At 49.7% G+C, this 17,089-nt stretch overlaps 1 protein-coding gene across 1 annotated transcript in view; it reads left to right on the top strand.

The window, feature by feature from the left end:
* Positions 1 to 1,809: 1,809 nt before the first annotated feature.
* The window catches only part of LOC141094315 (uncharacterized), a 46,312-nt gene continuing 31,032 nt past the window's right edge, over positions 1,810 to 17,089 (top strand). The window contains exons 1-6 of the mRNA XM_073580154.1: positions 1,810 to 1,962; positions 8,960 to 9,106; positions 9,236 to 9,415; positions 10,330 to 10,453; positions 10,537 to 10,634; positions 10,832 to 10,922. Coding sequence (XP_073436255.1) covers positions 1,936 to 1,962; positions 8,960 to 9,106; positions 9,236 to 9,415; positions 10,330 to 10,453; positions 10,537 to 10,634; positions 10,832 to 10,922 — 667 coding nt within the window. The 5' untranslated portion in view covers positions 1,810 to 1,935. The remainder of the gene's footprint in view (positions 1,963 to 8,959; positions 9,107 to 9,235; positions 9,416 to 10,329; positions 10,454 to 10,536; positions 10,635 to 10,831; positions 10,923 to 17,089) is intronic.

The following is a 17,089-nucleotide window of genomic DNA, read 5'->3' as shown; positions in this document are numbered from 1 at the left end:
ATTCTTCATGTGAGGTCAGTGGCCCAAAGTTATTTAACCCCTTAAAAACATCAGTTACTTATTCAAATCGTTGAAAATCGGCTATTTGCCCACTTTGATGCCAATTCTGATGCCCAGAACCCATTTGGGCCAGGCTGAAGGAACCTGGGTTTGATGTGGGGCACCCTGTTCTATATGTCTGCAGCGTGAGATCAGTGGCCCAAGGACCATAGTGAGTGTGATAATACTGTGTGTTCAGCTGCTCTGCGGAGTATGGAGGCGATACAGGAGGAGGGATAAATACCCCACATAGAGGATGACTCCGACTCCGACAGACCTCCACCCGCAGAGCCGCGCATCGGGACACGAGGAGATGACGTCACCGGAAAGGGCGAGGCCTAGTGGCGTCCTCTGCCGGCCGCCAGTTTGCACTTGGATGGTTCTCTGTGTAGTGGCAGTCTCTGGAAGCTGCAGCTGCTCATTGGCTGTGCAACTCCGTGCTTTGATTGGCTGCCAGGCTGCAATTGGCCTGACGCTAATTAATGCAGCATCTTCAGTGGTGAGCCAGCTACACTGTATGGGCTGCAGGCAGGACCTGGAAGAAGGCGGAGCTAATAGTCTAGGCTCCACCCAGCCTGCTTCCCCGTATGACACACCCCCAGAAATGACGTCACACCTGGCAGGAGCCTGTACAATCTAGCGTCTACCGTGCAGCTCTGTGCGTGCAGGTAGGTGTACGGTCCCCGTTATCCTCAGTCAGGATTCTCCGCTGTTCACAGTCGTCCATTCTTCATACACAAACACTCGGTTCTCCTCTGTGTGATGTTCCGCTTTCTATCTGTATCCGTGAAGTTGTCACATGGGATAGCGCTGGTCTCCGGCTGATACGGGGTTAATCCTTTTCTCGGGAGCTGCGGCCTCAGTCACACCGGTGTCCCTGCACCGCGGACAGCGCCCTCAATAGGACACATGCGGCTCCGCTCCGTACATGAATTGTCCGCAATAGGAGATACGCAGCTCCGCTCCGTACATGAATCGTCCCCAATAGGACACACGCGGCTCCGCTCCGTACATGAATCGTCCCCAATAGGACACACGCGGCTCCGCTCCGTACATGAATCGTCCCCAATAGGACACACGCGGCTCTGCTCCGTACATGAATCGTCCCCAATAGGACACACGCGGCTCTGCTCCGTACATGAATCGTCCCCAATAGGACACACGCGGCTCTGCTCCGTACATGAATCGTCCCCAATAGGACACACGCGGCTCTGCTCCGTACATGAATCGTCCCCAATAGGACACACGCAGCTCTGCTCCGTACATGAATCGTCCCCAATAGGACACACGCGGCTCCACTCCGTACATGAATCGTCCCCAATAGGACACACGCGGCTCCGCTCCATACATGAATCGTCCCCAATAGGACACACGCGGCTCCGCTCCATGCCTGAATCATCCCCAATAGGACACACGTGGCTCCGTACATGAATCGCCCCCAATAGGACACACGCAGCTCCACTCCGTACATGAATCGCCCCCAATGGGACACGCGGCTCCTCTCCGTACAGGAATCGCCCCAATAGGACACACGCGGCTTTGCTCCGTACACTTCGTACACACACGGCTCTGCTCCATCCACAATGTAAACCCCTCCTGACCCCACACATAAACTTCCCTTCATCCAGCACCATGACAACCAGCACAGCAGAGTCGTGCATACACTGAGGCCCCTGATCATGTGACCCCTGACACCTCCCCTCCTGTGACCTCATCACAGGTCCTGTGCGCACAGAGCAGCCATATATGTGGAGTGCGGCTCTGCGGGTGGAGGTTGGTGCGGGAGGCTCCATTATTCTCTGTGGAGTGCGGCTCTGCGGGTGGAGGCTCCATTATTCTCTATGTGGAGTGCGGCTCTGCGGGTGGAGGTCGGTGCTGGAGGCTCCATTATTCTCTATGTGGAGTGCGGCTCTGCGGGTGGAGGTCTGTGCTGGAGGCTCCATTATTCTCTATGTGGAGTGCGGCTCTGTGGGTGGAGGTCGGTGCTGGAGGCTCCATTATTCTCTATGTGGATTGCGGCTCTGCGGGTAGAGGTCGGTGCTGGAGGCTCCATTATTCTCTGTGGAGTGTGGCTCTGCGGGTGGAGGTCGGTGCTGAAGGCTCCATTATTCTCTATGTGGAGTGCAGCTCTGCAGGTTAATTATGGGCAGTCTGCCTCTTCTTGCTCCTTTTCCCTGTTTTCTCCCTCCAGTCCCTTCACTATAAAGCCTGGGCCTCATTTTACAGCTGTACAGAGGTCTAGTGATGGTCAGTCAGGCTCTTCTTGCTCCTTTCCCCTCTTTTCTCCCTTCAGTCCCTTCACTATAAAGCCTGGGCCTCATTATACAGCTGTACAGGGGTCTAGTGATGGGCAGTCCGGCTCTTCTTGCTCCTTTCCCCTCTTTTCTCCCTTCACTATAAAGCCTGGGCTTCATTATACAGCTGTACAGGGGTCTAGTGATGGGCAGTCCGGCTCTTCTTGCTCCTTTCCCCTCTTTTCTCCCTTCAGTGCCTTCACTATAAAGCCTGGGCCTCATTATACAGCTGTACAGGGGTCTAATGATGGGCAGTCCGGCTCTTCTTGCTCCTTTCCCCTCTTTTCTCCCTTCAGTCCCTTCACTATAAAGCCTGGGCCTCATTATACAGCTGTACAGGGGTCTAGTGATGGGCAGTCCGGCTCTTCTTGCTCCTTTCCCCTCTTTTCTCCCTTCAGTCCCTTCACTATAAAGCCTGGGCTTCATTATACAGCTGTACAGGGGTCTAGTGATGGGCAGTCCGGCTCTTCTTGCTCCTTTCCCCTCTTTTCTCCCTTCAGTGCCTTCACTATAAAGCCTGGGCCTCATTATACAGCTGTACAGGGGTCTAATGATGGGCAGTCCGACTCTTCTTGCTCCTTTCCCCTCTTTCTCCCTTCAGTCCCTTCACTATAAAGCCTGGGCCTCATTATACAGCTGTACAGGGGTCTAGTGATGGGCAGTACGCGTCTTCTTGCTCCTTTCCCCTCTTTTCTCCCTTCAGTCCCTTCACTATAAAGCCTGGGCTTCATTATACAGCTGTGCAGTGGTCTAGTGATGGGCAGTCCGGCTCTTCTTGCTCCTTTCCCCTCTTTTCTCCCTTCAGTCCCTTCACTATAAAGCCTTGCCCTCATTATACAGCTGTATAGTGGTCTAGTGATGGGCATTCCGACTCTTCTTTGTATGTTCCTCTCTTTTCTCCCTCCAGTCCCTTCATTATAAAGCCTTGGCCTCATTATACAGCTGTACAGGGGTCTAGTGATGGTCAGTCTGGCTGTTCTTGCTCCTTTCCCCTCTTTTCTCCCTCCAGTGCCTTCACTATAAAGCCTGGGCCTCATTATACAGCTGTACAGGGGTCTAGTGATGTCAGTCTGGCTGTTCTTGCTCCTTTCCCCTCTTTTCTCCCTCCAGTGCCTTCACTATAAAGCCTGGGCCTCATTATACAGCTGTACAGGGGTCTAGTGATGGGCATTCTGACTCTTCTTGCTACGTTCCTCTCTCTTCTCCCCCCAGTCCCTTCATTATAAAGCCTGGACCTCATTATACAGCTGTACAGGGGTCTAGTGATGGGCAGTCCGGCTCTTCTTGCTCCTTTCCCCTCTTTTCTCCCTTCAGTCCCTTCACTATAAAGCCTGGGCCTCATTATACAGCTGTACAGTGGTCTAGTGATGGGCAGTCCGGCTCTTCTTGTTCCTTTCCCCTCTTTTCTCCCTCCAGTGCCTTCACTATAAAGCCTGGGCCTCATTATACAGCTGTACAGGGGTCTAGTGATGGGCAGTCCGGCTCTTCTTGCTCCTTTGCCCTCTTTTCTCCCTCCAGTCCCTTCACTATAAAGCCTGGGCCTCATTATACAGCTGTACAGGGGTCTAGTGATGGGCAGTCCGGCTCTTCTTGCTCCTTTGCCCTCTTTTCTCCCTCCAGTCCCTTCACTATAAAGCCTGGGCCTCATTATACAGCTGTACAGGGGTCTAGTGATGGGCAGTCTGGCTCTTCTTGCTCCTTTCCCCTCTTTTCTCCCTCCAGTCCCTTCACTATAAAGCCTGGGCCTCATTATACAGCTGTATAGTGGTCTAGTGTTGGGCAGTCCGGCTCTTCTTGCTACGTTCCTCTCTTTTCTCCCTCCAGTCCCTTCATTATAAAGCCTTGGCCTCATTATACAGCTCAATCCACCAAGTATGGCTGGGGCACATGGTATCAATTATTACCTGTAATTATTCTCGCCATGTATCCACATGGATTTAAGATGCCTATCATCAACTACATAACATATCCACAACAACAAAGATGATCCGAAGTCACTTTTATCAATCTATAGAAAAAGATTTTATTGCTAGAAAAACATTTAAAATCATTACATATCACCAATTGAAGGGAGAAGGGGAAATAGACATACACATATGTATAGTGTGATGACGCCCACATCCAGCACATAGAGGATAGTACACACTGTGTGTCTACTAATTATAAAGCCGTCCCAAATATGGTCGCTAATTATCCAAAATAGACAATCTTCAAGCGGCAAAAAATAATAATCATATTGCCCTATATAAATAATTATACCAAAATTCACTACTGAAGTTGTACATTATAACAGCACATAGTATAAAAAGACCATATTCTAGAAGTCTATTTTTACTTAGCATCTACCACTGCAATTGCCATAGTGGCCACTATAACTAAAACACACTGCCCAATATATAGCACTCAGTACTGGTGGGTGCTGCATAAGCAAGACCACACATCCTGACTATCCACCTATTATACCACCCTTGGATCTGCCATAATGGCCGCTGTACAAATAAGGAACAAAGCCCATTATATAATAGGTAACGGCGGTGATGGTCAGGAGGTGCTCCAGTGCCTGGATAGCGCGTCCGCCCCGACGCGCGTTTCGGACCCGCCTTCTTCAAGGGGCCTTGTCAGTATGTGAACTGGCATCATTTTATAGTGTGCCCGGGCGCCGCATCATGACCGACGTTACCATAAGTCGCGCTCCCGGCCCGGAAGTGACACGCTCCGTCGCCGAGGCAACCGCAATGCCGGTCTGCGCTGGCGTCACACAGTGGGAGTGGTCGGGGCGGACCTCAACCATCATGTAGAGACGCCAAGCACAGGCAGGGGCAGTGGCGACGGAGACAGGCGCGTACTGAGCCGGGGGGCGCTGACTTACACCCATATAAAGCACACACCCGTTGTGAACACATCAGCGAGGATATACCAAACAATGAATACATTCAAAGTGCTTATAATACCAACAATTACCTATCAAAATAGTAGTATATATATCTAAATTCCAAAAATATCTCACTATAAATTATTATTGCACAACAATAACAGACCATATCAAAGACCTAGACCAAATGGCAGACTTCATAATCATTGTTGGTTTCTTCATTTCTTGACAAAAGTTATTCACCCACGTGGGCTAGAGTTATATATGATATCCATAAGTGTACAGTTCACATTATCCTTCCTCATAGCTCCAAAAGAAAACTAAAATATTAAAAAAATATAAAATATTAAAAGTGAGAATCCACATAACGTAGGTGTTATCTATGAACAGAACAGTTCTTACAGAAATGGGGCATAACTAATATTTTCATTGAGTCCAGATGTGTGGACTGACCCAATTGTCCATATCCGTCTGGACTGAAGTTGGGCCAACCTCCTAGAGATCCCACCCCCACGGATGCCCACCTGCACCATATGTGGGATATTAGAGGTAGTAGTCCGGCGGCTGTGACGGGATGATGTGGGATATTAGGGGTAGTAGTCCGGTGGCTCTGGCTGACGGGATGATGTGGGATATTAGTGGTAGTAGTCCGGTGGCTCTGGCTGAGGGGATGATGTGGGATATTAGGGGTAGTAGTCCGGTGGCTCTGGCTGACGGGATGATGTGGGATATTAGGGGTAGTAGTCGGGTGGCTCTGGCTGACGGGATGATGTGGGATATTAGTGGTAGTAGTCCGGTGGCTCTGGCTGAGGGGATGATGTGGGATATTAGGGGTAGTAGTCCGGTGGCTGTGACGGGATGATGTGGGATATTAGGGGTAGTAGTCCGGTGGCTCTGGCTGATGGGATGATGTGGGATATTAGTGGTAGTAGTCCGGTGGCTCTGGCTGACGGGATGATGTGGGATATTAGGGGTAGTAGTCCGGTGGCTCTGGCTGACGGGATGATGTGGGATATTAGTGGTAGTCGTCAGGTAGCTCTGGCTGACGGGATGATGTGGGATATTAGGGGTAGTAGTCCGGTGGCTCTGGTGGGATGATATGGGATATTAGGGGTAGTAGTCCGGTGGCCCTGGCTGACGGGATGATGTGGGATATTAGGGGTAGTAGTCCGGTGGCTGTGGCTGATGGGATGATGTGGGATATTAGTGGTAGTAGTCCGGTGGCCCTGGCTGACGGGATGATGTGGGATATTAGTGGTAGTAGTCCGGTGGCCCTGGCTGACGGGATGATGTGGGATATTAGGGGTAGTAGTCCGGTGGCTGTGGCTGATGGGATGATGTGGGATATTAGGGGGAGTAGTCCGGTGGCTCTGGCTGACGGGATGATGTGGGATATTAGGGGTAGTAGTCCAGTGGCTCTGGCTGAGGGGATGATGTGGGATATTAGGGGTAGTAGTCCGGCAGCTGTGACGGGATGATGTGGGATATTAGGGGGAGTAGTCCGGTGGCTCTGGCTGACGGGATGATGTGGGATATTAGGGGTAGTAGTCCGGTGGCTCTGGCTGAGGGGATGATGTGGGATATTAGGGGTAGTAGTCCAGCAGCTGTGACGGGATATTAGGGGGAGTAGTCTGGTGGCTCTGGCTGAGGGGATGATGTGGGATATTAGGGGTAGTAGTCCGGCAGCTGTGACGGGATGATGTGGGATATTAGGGGGAGTAGTCCGGTGGCTCTGGCTGACGGGATGATGTGGGATATTAGGGGTAGTAGTCCGGTGGCTCTGGCTGAGGGGATGATGTGGGATATTAGGGGTAGTAGTCCAGCAGCTGTGACGGGATGATGTGGGATATTAGGGGGAGTAGTCTGGTGGCTCTGGCTGAGGGGATGATGTGGGATATTAGGGGTAGTAGTCCGGTGGCTCTGGCTGACGGGATGATGTGGGATATTAGGAGTAGTAGTCCGGTGGCTCTGGCTGACGGGATGATGTAGGATATTAGAGGTAGTAGTCCGGCAGCTGTGACGGGATGATGTGGGATATTAGGGGGAGTAGTCCGGTGGCTCTGGTGGGATGATGTGGGATATTAGGGGTAGTAGTCCGGTGGCCCTGGCTGACGAGATGATGTGGGATATTAGGGGTAGTAGTCCGGTGGCCCTGGCTGACGGGATGATGTGGGATATTAGGGGGAGTAGTCCGGTGGCTCTGGCTGAGGGGATGATGTGGGATATTAGGGGTAGTAGTCCGGCAGCTGTGACGGGATGATGTGGGATATTAGGGGGAGTAGTCCGGTGGCTCTGGCTGAGGGGATGATGTGGGATATTAGGGGTAGTAGTCCGGCAGCTGTGACGGAATGATGTGGGATTTTAGGGGGAGTAGTCCGGTGGCTCTGGCTGACGAGATGATGTGGGATATTAGGGGTAGTAGTCCGGTGGCTCTGGCTGACGGGATGATGTAGGATATTAGAGGTAGTAGTCTGGCAGCTGTGACGGGATGATGTGGGATATTAGGGGTAGTAGTCTGGTGGCTCTGGCTGACAGGATGATGTTGGATATTAGGGGTAGTAGTCCGGTGGCTCTGGCTGACGGGATGATGTGGGATATTAGGGGTAGTAGTCTGGTGGCTCTGGCTGAGGGGATGATGTGGGATATTAGGGGTAGTAGTCCGGCAGCTGTGACGGGATGATGTGGGATATTAGGGGCAGTAGTCCGGTGGCTCTGGCTGACGGGATGATGTGGGATATTAATGGTAGTAGTCCGGTGGCTCTGGCTGACAGGATGATGTGGGATATTAAGGGTAATAGTCCGGTGGCTCTGGCTGACAGGACAATGTGGGATATTAGGGGTAGTAGTCTGGTGGCTCTGGCTGACAGGATGATGTGGGATATTAGGGGTAGTAGTCCGATGGCTCTGGCTGACGGGATGATGTGGGATATTAGGGGTAGTAGTCCGGTGGCTCTGGCTGATGGGATGATGTGGGATATTAGGGGTAGTAGTCCGGTGGCTCTGGCTGACGGGATGATGTGGGATATTAGGGGTAGTAGTCCGGTGGCTCTGGCTGACGGGATGATGTGGGATATTAGGGGTAGTAGTCTGATGGCTCTGGCTGACGGGATGATGTGGGATATTAGGGGTAGTAGTCCGGCAGCTGTGACGGGATGATGTGGGATATTAGGGGGAGTAGTCCGGTGGCTCTGGCTGACGGGATGATGTGGGATATTAGGGGTAGTAGTCCGGCAGCTGTGACGGGATGATGTGGGATATTAGGGGGAGTAGTCCGGTGGCTCTGGCTGACGGGATGATGTGGGATATTAGGGGTAGTAGTCCGGCAGCTGTGACGGGATGATGTGGGATATTAGGGGGAGTAGTCCGGTGGCTCTGGCTGACGGGATGATGTGGGATATTAGGGGTAGTAGTCCGGCAGCTGTGACGGGATGATGTGGGATATTAGGGGGAGTAGTCCGGTGGCTCTGGCTGACGGGATGATGTGGGATATTATAGTGAATGTGGCTATGTGGAGTGGGCGGGGCTATAGACTCACCTCTATATGTATAGATATAATCATTATAATTTGTTATAACTACCCGTAGTTAGTTACTATGCCCGGGCAGCGCCGGGCTCTTCAGCTAGTATACCTATAAAAGCACACTTGTATGTTATACCCACTGCTTGAGAACTCAGTGCTGCCTTCAGTTCTAATTTTTGTCAGTAATTGTATTATATAGAATTCTTTATGATGTTACATCGTCTTTCTATTCAGGTCTCTACAATATCGGATCCTCTCAGTGAAGACCTATATAAGAGAATATTCCTGATTTACCCATCAAGGATGGATATGGACAGAGACAAGATGGCGGGGAGGATATTACACCTCACCCTAGAGATCCTCTTCCGGCTTACTGGAGAGGTGAGAGATTCTGATGGCGTCACATTACATCATTCTTATCTATGGGAATAACAGATGGACAGAACTGGAGAGGTGAGGACTCTGGAAATGTCTGTAGTGAGATTTATTAATGTGTCTCTCCATAACCAGGATTACACAGTAGTGAAGAAGACCTTTAGTGAACGCAGTCAGGACCCTGTGTCTGACGGATGGGGAAGAACCCTGAGCCCAATCACGGGTCCTCCACCTCACCCCCTGATACATGAGGACATCAATGACCAGAAGATCCTAGAACTCACCTACAAGATGATTGAGCTGCTGACTGGAGAGGTGACACTGCTGGGAATGCTGGGACATTATACAGTAAGGCTATGTGCCCACGTAGCGTTTTATTCCGGACACTAAAAACCGGACTCCTTCCCAGAAATTGCGTGGTTTTTTCCGCGCGATTTCACCGCGATTATGATCGCGATTTTCGCGTGCGATATTCAAGCACTTTCCAAGCGATTTGAAGCATCGCTTGGAAAGTGATTGACAGGTTGGTCACACTATAGTAAAAGATAGAATGTTAAAATGCTAAAAAAAAAATAAAAAAATCGGGGTATATTTACCTTCCGGCGTCCCGCGCTGCCATCCCGGGCCTCAGCGTCCCAGCGATGCCTTGCGAGACCTGTGATGACGTAGTCTCGCGTTGCTATAGCGATCTCGCGAGACCACATCATCACAGGGCCTTGCCGCAAGGCATTACTGGGAACGCTTAGGCCGGGAATGCAGCGCGGGACGTCGGAAGGTAAAAATACCTCAATTTTTTTTATTTTTTATTCTTTTTTTTACAGGGGTATGGTACCCAGGGCCTGGAGGACAGTCTCCTCTCCTCCACACCGTGGGTACCAACCGCACATGAGACGCTTAACTTCCCGCATGGTGGGCATAGCCACATGCGGGAAGTAAGCGATTCTCATGGATTCCTATGGGTGCGGAATCGCAGCAATTCTTTGCAATTCCACACAAAAGAATGAGCATGCTGCGATTTTTTCCGCGATGCGATTCCGCCACGGAAAAAAGCGCAGCATTAGCACAGCATGTGCGGAATGCCATAGGAATGCATGGGGGGCGTTCTGTACACGATTTTGAAACGTTTTCGCGCCGAAAATCGCGGCAAAAACGCTTAAAAATCGCTACGTGGGCACACAGCCTAACACTATGAAGGGATCGGGGGATGACGGTATCATTGTATGTGTCAGGTTCCTATAAGGTGTCAGGATGTCGCTGTCTATTTCTCCACGGAGGAGTGGGAGTATTTAGAAGGACACAAAGATCTGTACAAGAATGTCATGATGGAGGTTCCCCAGCCCCTCACATCACCAGGTAATAGACAGGACTAAATACACACGGCCTATAATTATCTGTATGTAAAGAATGAATTCAGTCCCTGTATGTGTTTCCTCAAGATCTATCCAGTAAGAGGACAACACCAGAGAGATGTCCCCGTCCTCTTCTTCCACAGGACTGTAACCAAGAAGATCCCAATGTTCCTCAGGATCATCAGGTAGATGGAGAGAAGGTGTCATGAGATCTCCCCTATGATGTGTAGACTGCTGTGAAGGTCTTGTGCTCAGTCTTGTTTTATCCACCAGTATTATATGGTTTGTACTTGTGTAATGAGAGCGGTGGAGATGGCAGGATTAGAGCTGATCATAGATGTGATTTCTCCATCTGTACGTGATTTTACAATATTTGTTTCAGGGTGAAGATCTGACCCATATTATTACGACAGAGACATATGTGAGAGGTGATGAGTGGTGTAAAGAGGATATTCCCACATATGACTACCCGGGTAAGTAGTGACCACTAAATGCAGAGATGTCACAGATTCTTCTCAGTCACCGGCTGTGGCTGCTTCATCTGCCTTTTAGTCCGGCCGTATCACATCATGTGATCACCATTTTGCCTCTAGACCACAAAATGTTCCTCCACCCAAAACTGTTCATATTACTTTGGGTATTGAAAGCCCTTTTCTATAGAACTTACGACCTGAATGATCCACCTACCCTCTGGGATTAGAAGATGCTGACCATTACCTGCCCAGATCTGTAAACTACAAAGCCAATTGACAGTGTACGTAGAATGTGCTGACAAGTTAGAAAATAACCTAAAGAAAAGTATTATGATGGGTCTGTAAGAGAAAGCGGAGGGTAAAGATGCTGTTGGCTTCCTAGATCCCTGATATCTTATTGGATGAATCTACCTTCTCTCCCTTCTGTGCTGCTGAATGTGCTCATATGATCCCTTCAAGACCAGGTCCAGTCTTTTCCCTTCACCCATGACGGCACCACTTGAGAGAGGGATCCGCCCCGCCAGGACAGGAACCTACTGAAACATAAGGGGCGGCACCTCTCCCCCGCTTCAGTTGGGTTCCTGTCCTGGAACGGGATCCCAGTCTGACAGCGGCGGTGCCTGTCAGGGATGAAGCATGGACTGGCCGCAGTAGCTGGGTAGAGCGGCCGGCGGTTGCAGGGGGGAGGGCTACAGATCACTCACCGAAGACACCTACTTAAAGGAGGGCAAGGAGCAGGACGGCCAGGTGTTACAATGGGGTCACAGCAGGAACGCTCACCGTCTCCACTGTCTCTGCCCCCGTCGCAGACCTCTGCACATAAGCATGGCAGCCGTTCAAGCGGCAAGAGCAGCAGCCGCCCGAGCCACAGATCGAGGGATTCTTCGAGGTCGAGAGAGCGCAGACCACATGCTCCAGCGCAGCCTCCGAGTCCGGTACCCGACTTTGTGGGTGGTGAGTTGATCTTCGTGAATGTTAGACCAGTATTAATAGGGTCCTTCTTGTGTGTTATTTGTTCCTTAGGAAAAAGGCAAAAAAGCAGGGAGCAAGAGAAATAATAGGGAGTGTGCTAAATGCCAGAGCCCCCTAGCGAGAGATTGTCAAAAGGACCTTTGAGCCAGCTGTATACAGCGAACTATGGCGGAGGAAGTGTCGAGCCTGGCAACTAATCTCAGATCAGTCATAAGGTCCGAGGTAGAAGGCTCACTTAAAATATTGTTAAAGAAAAAAAGTAGAAGAGACGCCCCAAGTTCTTCATCAGACGCCTCCTCGTCTGAATATCAGGCTGAGCGCATGTCCTCCTCCTACTCGGATAGTGATACCGGGGGCAGACCATGTTTCCCGCTAGAGGATACGGACGCCCTCCTTAAGGCAAACAGAACAACTATGGGCCTACAGGAGGAAAAAGCAACCAAATCCCTAGAAGATGTAATGTTTGGAGGGTTACAGGAAAGGAAAAAGCGCACCTTTCCAGTTAACGAGAAAATCCAGGCGCTCATTGAAAGAGAGTGGAAGAAGCCTGAAAAAACAGGTAGCCTTCCTTCCTCCTCAAAAAGGAGATATCCCTTTGAGCCAAAGGATACGGAAATATGGGACAAGGTCCCAAAAATTGATGCGGCAGTATCCAGATCATCTAAAAGGTCGGCCCTGCCCCTAGAAGACTCAGGAGTACTAAGAGATCCGCTAGATAAGAAAGCAGACTCCTACCTAAGACATACATGGGAATCAGCGGCAGGGGGATTGAAACCAGGAATAGCCGGTACCTGCACAGCCCGATCCTTAATGATCTGGCTACAACAGCTGGAGGAAAAACTCACATCTAAAGTGTCTAGGGAAAAAATTTTGGGAGATATGTATCTTCTACATGGAGCAGCTGCTTTTTAGCCGACACCTCTGCCGATTCCATGAGATTAACTGCGAGGGCAGCGGGATTATCAAACGCCGCAAGGCGTGCATTATGGCTAAAAGGTTGTCCTGGAGATCTACAATCAAAGGCTAAATTGTGCTCTCTTCCATGTGATGGTCAATTTCTTTTTGAAAAAAATCTAGACGATATCCTGGAGAAAGCAGGTGATAGGAAGAAGGGCTTCCCCAGATTTCAGGGAGATCAAAGAAGGCAGCCCTTTCGGAGGGGAAGATTCAATAGAGGCCGTCCTCCGGGGGATCGGAAAAGATGGGAGGACAAAAGAAAGAGTCTGGATTCATGTTTGGGGGAGCCGCTTCATCCGCAAAAAAGTCCCCACAATGACTCCGGCATCCCTGTAGGGGGGAGACTGATGCTCTTTTTTTCAGGACTGGGAAAATATATCTTCCAACACTTGGATTTTAAACATCATAAAGAAAGGCCTAAAATTTCCTTTTTTTTCAACTGCCGAGAGCATCGTTTGTGGTGACCCCCGTCAGGAGAGGGTTAGAAGAGCAGTTAGCCCTAGAGACAGAGATCCTAAGTCTGCTGGACAAACATGTTCTGATCGAGGTTCCAAGCGGACAGGAAAGAAGGGGTTTCTACTCACCCCTCTTCCTAATAAAAAAAACAGATCATTCAGAACGATTATAAACCTGAGAGGCCTCAACCGATGTATAGAAAACCAGACCTTCAAAATGGAGTCAGTGACTTCGGCCATAAAGCTAATACACCACAATTGTTTTATGGCCGTGGTCGATCTAAAGGATGCCTACTACCACATCCCGATCCATCCAGAGTACCAAAAATACTTAAGGGTAGCTCTTTACATCCAGGGCAACCTCAGACATTTTCAGTTCAGAGCCCTTCCATTCAGCATATCCATAGCCCCGAGGGTGTTTACAAAGGTAGTAGCAGAGATGACAGCCTTCCTCCGCATCCACAACACAATTATAATACCTTACTTAGACGATTTTCTAATTGTGGGCAACTCGGAACGTCACTGCACAGAACAAGTGGAAAGGTTAACAGATACCCTACATATTTTTGGCCTGGATGGTGAATGTCAAGAAGTCAAGACTACAACCCCTAAAAAGGCAAACATTTTTAGGATTCATCTTGCTCTCGGAGCAACAGATTTGTCTTTTGCCAGAGGCCAAAGTGGAAAAGGTGAGGAATATGACCATGGCAGCAATAGACCAGCCTCACACGACCCTGAGAGGGGCGATGTCCTTACTAGGTACTCTAAGGCTATGTGCACACATTGCGGATTCCGCTGCGGATTTTTCCGAGCGGAAACGCAGGTAAAGTGACCTGCGGTTTTCCTGCAGTTTGGTCTGCGGTTTTGCCCTGCGGTTTCACACCTCTACTATGTTAAAGGTGTGAAACCGCTGCGGAAACCGCCCAAACAATTGACATGCTGCGGTTTGTAAACCGCGGAAAAAACCGCAGCGTGAGCACAGCGTTTTTGAAAACCCATAGGCTTTCATTGTACTGTACCATGTCAGCGGAACTTCTGCGTTTCCGCAGGGCCAAAACCGCTGCGGAAACGCAGCAGAATCCGCGACGTGTGCACATAGCCTAACAGCCTGTATTCCAGCGGTCAGATGGGTGCAATTTCATACCCGTCAACTACAAACAGAGATCCTATCAGTACAAAAATTGCTAAAAGGGCATTTAGAAGGAAGGCTGGAGCTTTTCTTAAGTCAAAGACTCTCTCAGATGGTGGCTAGACAGTGCAAACCTAGTAGCAGGGACATTATGGCACAGGCCAGTGTCCGATGTAATTCGGATGTAATTCGGACGGATGCAAGCTCCTCGGGGTGGGGAGCGCACCTAAGGGGACAGGCAGCCCAGGGGCCCTGGGGACACCAAGAACAAAACGCATCCTCAAACCTAAGAGGACTAAGGGCAGTAAACAGGGCCCTAAAGATATTCGTTCCCAGTCTACAAGGCCGCGATGTCCAGATTATGTCGGACAACAAAGTGACAGTGGCTTATATCAACCACCAGGGAGGGACAAGGTCACACTCCCTAATGAACGAAACCAACGAAATCTTTCGCACAGCAGAACGAAACCTACACTCTCTAATGGCCCTACACATCAGAGGGGTAGAGAACATACAAGCCGATTTTCTAAGCCGCAACACATTAAGGCAGGGAGACTGGGCCCTAAACCACGTAGTGTTCCAGAAGATAGTACAACTCTGGGGAGAGCCAGTAATAGACCTCTTTGCCAACAGAAGCAACAGGCAGGTAAAAAATTTCTGTTCATTGAACCCAAAGGAAGAGCCATGGGCAGTGGACGCATTGCAAATTCCGTGGAATTTCAAACTGGGTTACGCCTTTCCTCCGGTAGCTCTAATCCCAGCAGTAGTGAAGAAAACAAGAGAAGCTCAGGCCAGAGTGATCTTAATAGCCCCGTTCTGGCCAAAAAGGCCCTGGTTCTCGCTACTGCAGATAATGTCCCTCTCAGATCCTTGGGTACTGCCAGAGATTTCAGACCTGCTAGCTCAGGGTCCGGTATTCCACACGCAAGTCAAGGGGTTCCATCTGACGGCGTGGAATTTGAGAGGTCACTTTTAAGAAATAGGGGGTTCTCCCCTGGGTTGGTGGCTACACTGATGAAAAGTAGAAAGCCAGTAACAACTAATATATACGGTAGGACATGGAATAAGTTTCTGCAGTTCCTGGGAAAGCCGTTAGACCGAGAACCCCCAATTGAGACCATCTTAGAATTCTTACAGGCAGGTCTACAGCTAGGCCTAGCGGTAAATACACTCAAAGTACAAGTTTCAGCGCTAGGCGCTCTATATAACTGCAATATAGCGGCAAATAGATGGGTAGTTAGATTTATTAAATCCTGCCAGAGGTCTAGACCAATCCCTTTGCCAAAAATAGCTCCCTGGGATTTAAACCTTGTGTTAGAAGCTCTTACGAAGGAGCCATTTGAACCAGTACAACAACTACCAGTGAAAAATCTTACCCTAAAAACCATTATTTTAGTGGCCCTTACATCAGCACGTAGAGTAAGTGACTTGCAGGCCCTTTCAGTTAACCCACCTTATACCCAGGTGTACCAGGACAGGGATGTTCTAAAAACAGACCCTGCTTATTTACCGAAAGTTGTATCAGATTTTCACCAAAGCCAGGAAATTGTCCTCCCCTCCTTCTGTGAGAATCCAAAAAACCCAGGGGAGGAGAAATTCCATAATGTAGACGTTAAAAGAGCCCTCTTAGAGTATATATCAGTAAGTAGCCAGTGAAGGAGGTCCCAGTCCCTATTTGTAGCCTTTCAGGGTGCCAGGAAGGGCTATGGAGTGACAAAGGGGACTATTGCCAGATGGATTAGGGAGGCCATTAGTATAGCCTATTCAGCTAGTGGTGTTCCGATTCCTGTCGGCATCAAGGCTCATTCCACCAGAGCCGTGGCGACCTCCTGGGCTGAAAAAGCAGAGGTATAAATTGAGCAAATTTGTAAGGCCGCTACTTGGGCCTCACCCTCAACCTTTTTTTAAGCACTATAGATTAAATCTATCCTCCTCTGCTGACTTAACCTTTGGTAGAAGGGTGCTACAAGCGGTGGTCCCTCCCTAAGGTGTTCGAAGTCTCCAAAAATCTCTCAAGTGGTGCCGTCATGGGTGAAGGGAAAACCACCATGGTTACTTACCAGTAGCCGGTTTTTCCGGAACCCATGACGGCACCCGTATATCCCCCCCCCTTTTCACCGTATGGGTGTGCACAATAGTCGGGTGTATTTGTGTGATGTGGTGTTGGATAAACGTGTAACTAACCGGGAAGTCCTCGCAATGCTCTGTAATCCAACTGAAGCGGGGGAGAGGTGCCGCCCCTTATGTTTCAGTAGTTTCCTGTCCTGGCGGGGCGGATCCCTCTCTCAAGTGGTGCCGTCATGGGTTCCGGAAAAACCGGCTACCGGTAAGTAACCATGGTGGTTTCTGGCCAAACTTCACTTTTATGATCGACCACATTAAATGTGCAGTGAGGCCAAGTGTGAATTTCTGTACAATAACAGTTTCCCTTTTATCCTGACTTTTCAGTTTCTTTTAACTAACTTCAAACAGGATCGTGATAAACTACATAAAACACGTTACCCCTGTGCCATGATATGTCTCAAAGCTGTATGTGGCTGATGGCTGTAATATACATGTATTCGGGCCTGCTGGAGATACAGTGTGATGGCTTTGCCCGAGTCCTGGTTTCATGGACTCACTCCACGTCATAAATGACATTATGTTTTCAATTC

Source organism: Dendrobates tinctorius, unplaced genomic scaffold (genome assembly GCF_039654945.1).
Source record: "Dendrobates tinctorius isolate UK_male_01 unplaced genomic scaffold, ASM3965494v1 ptg000063l, whole genome shotgun sequence".
In the NCBI taxonomy this organism is placed as follows: domain Eukaryota; kingdom Metazoa; phylum Chordata; class Amphibia; order Anura; family Dendrobatidae; genus Dendrobates; species Dendrobates tinctorius.
Note: the sequence above shows the minus strand (reverse complement) of the source record. Positions and strands in the feature narration are given on the sequence as shown.